The 7402-nt window shown below is 47.1% G+C and overlaps 1 protein-coding gene across 1 annotated transcript; it reads right to left on the bottom strand.

Moving 5' to 3' along the window:
- Nucleotides 1-3918: 3918 nt before the first annotated feature.
- On the bottom strand, nt 3919-5133 carry ARC (activity regulated cytoskeleton associated protein). Its single transcript, XM_042809055.1, has one exon. The coding sequence runs from the start codon at nt 5131-5133 to the stop codon at nt 3919-3921; it is 1215 nt and encodes a 404-aa protein (XP_042664989.1).
- Between the last annotated feature and the right edge of the window lie 2269 nt (nt 5134-7402).

The following is a 7402-nucleotide window of genomic DNA, read 5'->3' as shown; positions in this document are numbered from 1 at the left end:
TTACTTGTGCACATTTCACAAAGTCAGTTCAAAATGTATAAAGCTCAGGACCAAATCAAGTAGCACAGGCAGGCTAATTCATTGGAAAGTCTATAGATATAGAAAATGCTTATTGAGGCAGTTAGATTCCTTGAGAAGGACTGTAGAAATTAAGCACCTCAAAATCAAACTTCATATTGACCTTGGGATGATGCCTACCAACTTGAATTTTACATGTTTTCAAATAATTTTCTAGTCCTGGACATTTCTGTTGAGCAATGTTGAAATGCACATTAAGTTCCATTGGCTTAGTTTAAACACAACAGAACAACTCAAAATTTGGTTAAGTAGATTTGTTGGCTCAAAACACACACACACTGACACACACACACGCATACCCAGGACAGTTGGCTCTGGAAGAGAGAGGAACCAACTGGATCCTTTCAAATGAGATGTGAACCAAAACTGTCTTGCAAAAAGGCTTGGTTCAATTCACATACTGTCTTTCATGCACCTTTTGCACTCCCTGGGTCTGGATGGAAGCAGCCACACCAAAGCCAACTCAAGAACCCTGGTTCTTGCAGTAACTCTGGCCCATGCAGATCCAGGAAGTACCTGCTGTCTCACAAGAGCGTCCCTTTTGGCAAGACAGCTGGTCCTGTTGTGCAAACTCAAGCAGTTCAGACAAGCATCTGAACCTCAGGATGCTTCTCCAAACCCCCAGAGCTGTTTGAGGTTTGAAAACTGATACCCGCATGAAATGAAGCGACCCTCAACTCAGGAAAAATGAGTTACGGCCTTGAGAGCATGGAGGGTTCGTAGCCTTTGTAGGGTCATTCATTTAGCAAAGTTAATCAGGAAAGTTTTTTTCTAACTGATAATCCAGTGAAGATTTCTCAGTGGCCACAGATGGCAGAGGTATGGTATCATATTAACAGACAGTCACTACAAGCCCAGCATCCTTGCTGTCCTCAAAGCCCAGATTTGGCTCTTTTGTTCTGCCTCCTGGTTTCTCTTTCTTAACATTGTCTTCTTCACTTGGACTAGCTGGACCAGCTCAGCCTCTTCTTCATCCTGTTGGAAGTGGCTCCACCTTTCACTCACTCAAGGCTCTCTGCATCTTGAGTATGGCATTGCACTGCATGAAAGGCTCTTTGGTGCTCACTTTGCCCTGTCTTCTAGCAGTGCTTGCTTATCACCTGGGAAGACATGACTCTTGGGCACAGAGAAGGAAACTCAGTAACAGGCGCAGCAGGAATCTCTAAAAGAAAAAAGATGACACAGCTCAGGTTAGATTTCCAAAGTGGTGAGTACAAGGGATTTCTCAGGAGACAGATTTATAATCAGTTGTGCCCACCAGGTGCTCAAGGGCTGGAAGTCCCATTAGGCATTTTAGTTTAAGCGTTTGCAGTGATCCAGCAGAAAGTAAGGCAGAGCATATACCACTCCCAGGGCATTAATCACTGAGACTGATGCTTGTGTTCCTAAATTAAGCAGCTGAAATCCCACTATCTGGTTGAGATAGACCCTTGTGGCTGAGGTCTCAGACTTAGTTCTGAGGTCCCAAGACCAGCACAGATATTTGCACGTGGGCTATTCAGTATCTTGAGTAGGGATATGAAGAGGTTAAGAAAGGCCCATAAGGATAAAAGGAGAGGTAATTACCTGTACCAGGCTTTCATTCAGACAGTGGATCTGGCACTGGGTGGCTGGGGATCCTGGCAGCAGGTCCCATGTTGAATCATTGGTTTTGAAGTCTTTTCCCTTTGGCTTTCCTTCTGAGTCTTGAGCATTGTGATTTTTTTTCTCCGAGGAGAATCTGAGTGAGTCACTGTAATCAAGAGAAGATAATGCTTGTAATGCATGGCCAGCTCATCCTCAGCAGTGACACCTACTCCTCCACCACCCATTCCAGGTCATTAGTAAGAACTGCTCATTTCTCTCTACAGACACAGCCACTGCAGACTAATTCACATTCACTAATAACAAGTAAGAGGAGAGCCCTCGCTTCTCCTAAAGAAAACTTACATCTAGGCAGATGTGCAGAACAGATATGCATTAACTTTGGGCTGTGTTATGGACCTGTGATGTGTTGTCACAGCTGGGCACTCAAGCCCAGAACTTCATGGGGCAGATCATTCCCACTCCTGCCCCACATAAATAGGAATGTGTAAGATTATTGTGTATGGAAACCTTTTCTTTTCACTGTCCTTTATTTCCCTTTGGTTGTCCCTCCTTTCTTTTCCTCCAAGCTCTACCTTGCCATTTACAGCACTCTACATCCCATATATTCCAGTGTAAGGCTCCCACTGGACAGGCTAACTTAGGTCTAAGCAGTGCAGACAGAACAATGTCAGAAAGTTGTCCTACCTTCAGCCTCTAGGAAGAAAGTAAGCCAAAGGTCTTCCAAGCCACTATTGCTACTGTTGCAGTGCCAGGAACATCCCAGGGACAGTCTTGTTGCTGCATCACTGCTGTATCTCCTTGCAGAGATGTTTCTTATTTGGTCTGGTGATGAATGCAGATGATGCTCAAGATGTGTCCAACCTTGAGAAGCTTCAAAGAGCCAAATTTCATAATTCTCATAGCGATTTCATCTCTAACTCCCATCATCAGGCATTGGTCAAAGCGAGGTGAAGACTGAGCATTGCTGTCTCAACATGGAAAATGTCACCAAGTCCAAGCCTGCCTCCATCCATGGCACACTCCTGTGGTAGTTCCGTGTGAGCAGACAACGCTTTGTTCTCAGGTGCTCCAGGACAGAGATGCCAGACTTTCCAAGAGTGTTCAGAGTCTGTCTGTTAAAGCACAAGTTCTTCTTTACGATGCACAGGTTGAGCCTGTGCTGAGACATACAGCTCCTCTTTTCACTTAGCTTTGCTTTTATATGGCAGAAGTTCCTGTCTCCAGGAGTGTTGTCTCCACTCATCAGCATGGACATGATTTGCTGCTCTGGGAATATTTTGCTCTGGATTTAGGATGTGTTTGTTTGTTTCATTCAAAATATAAGGATTTATTTCCCTTAAACCCCCCCCCCCCATCTGCTAAAATCTCTCTAGTGTTTTCTCTCTCCACCTTGTCACTCTCCCTTCTCTGAAGGGAGATACATTCTCGTTTCAATAAATGAACTCAGAATTTAATCTGAAACTCTATTTACTGCTGAATGCACAGCATAATGTGCAGAGAAAGGGTGAAATTTGCTTCTGCACTGCAGTGACCTTGATTTGAGTGAACAGAAACTAAGATAAGGAGTAAACTGTCCTCTTGGGTGCAAAAGCATTAAAGCAAGTGTTAGGCACACTAGAATTAAAACCACTGAAAATTATCCAAATTCATAAAGTTTTCTTTTCATGAAGTCATAGCATTTCTTCTTAAATAAAGAAATAATAATAAAAAAATTTAGTCCTTTAGATCAAGATAGAATAGGAGACTGTCAAGAAAACAGAAGCCCAGTGGTAAAATAGAAATGGACAAGGGTCAAAAGAAGGATGTCCTCTCAGAAGAAGGACACCTCTTCAGAAGAGGGAGGGGAGAAGGAGAAGAGATCCAGATGGGTAGGAACCCTCAGCCAATAGCTGCACTCATCTGAAGTCCTTGAAAGCCGCCAGTGCCAAGTAATTGCTTCTGAATTTGGGCAATTGTCTCTAGTTTCTTGTCATGGGTCTTATAAAATAGTCCATTCCCTGCAGTGGTGCAAGTAGCATCTCCAGCACCACTGGATTGTGTGGCTCATGTGAAGTGGGCAACCACATTCTAAGGTGCCTCTCCCCCTTCACCACCCTCCCCCCACAAGCAAAGTTAATTCCTTTGCTATGGGCTACTGGGCTGAGCACACCTCATGTCATGTCTCAGCCAGAACCTCTCTTTGAGCAGAAGCTTCCTAAATATGCCCTTTTCTCCCTCTCATGTAACCCAGATTGCTGTCTCTATCCAGCTAGCTCATATGACAGTAGCTGGTGGGCTAGGGGGCTCGGGTTGTGTCCCATTGCTTGGCACAGGACTGGCAGTGGTGGAGGGAGGCATGCTCTCTACAGAGTCCCCAGACTGAATCTCGGGGGTCCTCTGAGGACTGGGCTCTTCTGAGTGGTCCATGCTGCCTTGGACTTCCTTCCCTCTTTGAATCAGCTGCTCTAAGGTCTTGGGCAAGGGATAGCTCAAGAAGCGCTTCAGTTTGGGCTGGAGGGTTCCTACCACGTACTGAATAATCTCCTCCTCATCTGCATCAACATAGAGGGTCTGGTACAGGTCTCTCTTGCGCCAGAGGAACTGGTCCAGGGGTTCTCCCTCTTTTTGGGGTAGATCCAGCTCCCTCTTGATAGCATCCCTTGTCAGAGTCCCCTCGCTGTACTGCAGGAACTCTTTCTTGAACTCAACCCAGTTCTTGACAGAGTCCTGCTTGTACTCCCACCACTTTTTAGCTGGACCGTTCATATGGTTTTGGATCTGAGACAGCCAGTACTCCTCTGTCCCACCCACCTGCTTTAAGTACTCCTCCAAGTGGCTCAGAAACTCATGGGGATCCTCAAAGATCTGAGTCTCCACCGGGGATGCTGGAGCATCCTCTGACACAGAGACCCACTGGTAGGAATCATGGCCCTGGGGGATGCTGGGCACCTCCCCAGGAGCAGGGGTCAGTGCATACATTTGGCTCATATCAAGGGCATAATCATATATCTCACCTTCACTTGGCCTTATCTCCGGGCCTCCCACCCCAACAGACATGGTCTGTTTGCCATGCTCCCCAGGACAATATTTGCCTCCCATGGACTCCAGACGGTCCGCCCACTTCTCCAGACGGAAAAAGACCTCCTTCCAAACATTCATTTCTCTCTTGACCCACCTCTCCAGATGAGCAATGGTCTCCTGACACCTAGCCAGGCAGGCCTTGATGGACTTCTTCCATCTCTGATTATCGGTTGGCACGTGGTCCTCTAAGTTATTCTCTAACTTCCCCACTGATTTCTGCAAACCTTTCAGCTCACGCTCTACCTGCTTGGAGACTTCGGACAGGAGGTGCCGGTGGGTCCTCCTGACATGCTCCAACATTTCTGCCCTGCATTTCCCTATCTGTAGGATCACATTGGGTTTGTTGGCCACTCCACGGTGCCCCTGGAAGGAGTGGATGCCCGCATTGGTGACATTGTCCAGCTGCATGGCTCCTACTGTATGAGTACGAAACACAGACAGAACTGGGTTATAAGCCTTGGCCCTAGAGCCTGCTCCTAAAAACCTCAACAAAGCACTTCCCAAGCAACACACAGAGACTTCTAAACCCCCCTCAAAGGACTTTTAGACACAAACACAACCAAATCAGATATCACCGCAGAGCGAGCAGTTCAGTCCCCGTGGATCGCAGAGAGAGTTGGAAGCAAATTTCTCCTCCTGGAAACGCCGGTCTCACGTGCTCAGAGTGTCCCAGAGAGAGCGAGGATCCTTCAGGAGCACAAGGAGAGGAGTTGGCTAAGACGTCTGACCCCAAACGCGTGCCCTCTACCTGCTTGTCCGTAGCTGAGAATCTCAAACGGCATGCAGTCCCCGCTCGTTGAAACACAGCGATGCTCACAGAAGCTGGAAGCTGTTAGTGCTGCAAAAAAAAAATAAAAAAAATCCTGATGATTTCTTCTCCGGTAAACTTGTCGAGACAAAATTGCTTTCGGTATAGATGCACAGAGCTCTGCTTCTCTTCCCTGTCTGAACTGCCACTAGTCCAGGCACTTCCATCTACTTATACCCCACACAGCTCAACATGTGGGTGTTGCCCTGCCTCCTCTCGCACTCTCAGCACAGCATTCATTGGAGGAAAAGCGAGGCCGGTGTCTGTGGCAACCCAGATCTTGGCAGCCTCCCCTTGCTTCCCACCCCCTCGCCTACGCCCCCAGACTCGATGCGAGAAGCACTTGAAAGGTGCTGGAGACAGTTGGATAGATGGATGAGTAATCGCACCTTCCGCCTTTCGGATTGCAGGAAAAACACTTATTCATGCCACAACTATTTACTCAGCAAGGTCATCATTAGCATGCTTCTCCTGGCAGGGTTCTCAGAGGGAGAGATGAGGAGGAATTCATTGTGTCACACCAAGGCAGATGCCCACAGTCCCCCCGCATGCCCTCACATGCACGCACACACACACAAACGGAGCTGCTCACTCCTAGTGCACATGCTTGGAAATGGTGACAATTCAGCAGGAAAAAAAAAAAAAGGAGAGAGAGAGAGAGAGAGAGAGAGAGAGAGAGAGAGAGAGACAAAAAGAAAAGGAAAGGAGGGGGGAAGGAAAAGGGGGAAATACTCAAAGGAGCCACTTCAGTACACACTGCAGCACTCTGGACTTTTCTAAAGCATTGGCAGGTGGGAGTCATCCCCACTGCTTAATTGCACAAGACCAACCACTATCTTGGGAATATTCGGTCAGGGAGGGGGATGGCATCCTGGTTTTTACACCAAATTAAATCCGCCCATCAAAAGCCTGTTCCGTACTTAGCTTGAATCAGATGCTTAATCAGTTAGCCAACCCACAAGCGCAGATGAAGCTACATTTGTTCTTTGCTCCTGACAAAGCAGGAAAAGCCAACCATAAAAGGAGACCCGGGGACTTATGTAAGCCAAAGATAAAGGATTCCCTAATCTGTGAGAGTTCCCCGCCGGAACCTCCCTGGAGAGGTTCTAAGGACATCCGGGGCTTCTCGTCCCCTCCCGATGACAGTGACCGGAGGTAATGGGATGCTAATTCATGAATATTACCTAAAAAGAGGTTTCAAGCTTGTTGCCACCGAGGAGGTGCCTTGCCTCTGCTCGAGATGGTGGGCAATGTGCCAGGCAGACTTAGAATGGGTCCCTGCTCCCTTGGTTCCTTGCCACATGTTTTCTGTTGGTCAGAGCAAAATGCAGAGGTGATGGTCCTGAAGGGGGATCTCAGTGCATTTGGTGAAGGTAGAGTCCCCTAAGAGGAAAGTGGTGGTGTTTAAACAGCATGTTGGGATGAACGCCATGAGAGACTAGGGGTCAGAACATCCCTTCCCACCATATCCATGTGCTCCATGAAAATACATCTGTTCCCTATCAGATGATGCAGAGTTGGCACATGAACAAATGATTCCGGCTACTGGGGTAAACAGGAGGGTTATCTGGGGCTATGTGGTTGAGTTAAGGTGGGGAGTGCCAGAAAGAAAGGAACAGCTCAAAAGTCTGAGGGTAGAAACCCAGGATTCCTAATCCAGCAGACCCTCATAATGCCACTTTATCCCACAAGTATGATACTAGGGGTATGAATGACAGGCTGCTATGCCATCTGTCTTCCTTATTTCTCCACATTCACCCATCTTTCCTGGGCATGAGATGCTTGTACAACTGTGTTTGTGTTTAGAAAGGGTTAAAAAGGAGATTATCCAAGGATGTGGGACAGATCAATAGGCTTTTATGCTGAAAA

Source organism: Centrocercus urophasianus, unplaced genomic scaffold (assembly GCF_019232065.1).
Source record: "Centrocercus urophasianus isolate 14NV4802_14NV808 unplaced genomic scaffold, USGS_Curo_1.0 seq_11, whole genome shotgun sequence".
NCBI lineage: Eukaryota > Metazoa > Chordata > Aves > Galliformes > Phasianidae > Centrocercus > Centrocercus urophasianus.
The sequence above is the reverse complement of the archived record's forward strand: the minus strand, read 5'-3'. Positions and strand labels throughout refer to the sequence as shown.

Coding starts and splice junctions, on each gene's coding strand:
- ARC (XM_042809055.1), bottom strand. CDS start 5,133: ATGCAGCTGGACAATGTCACCAATGCGGGCATCCACTCCTTCCAGGGG.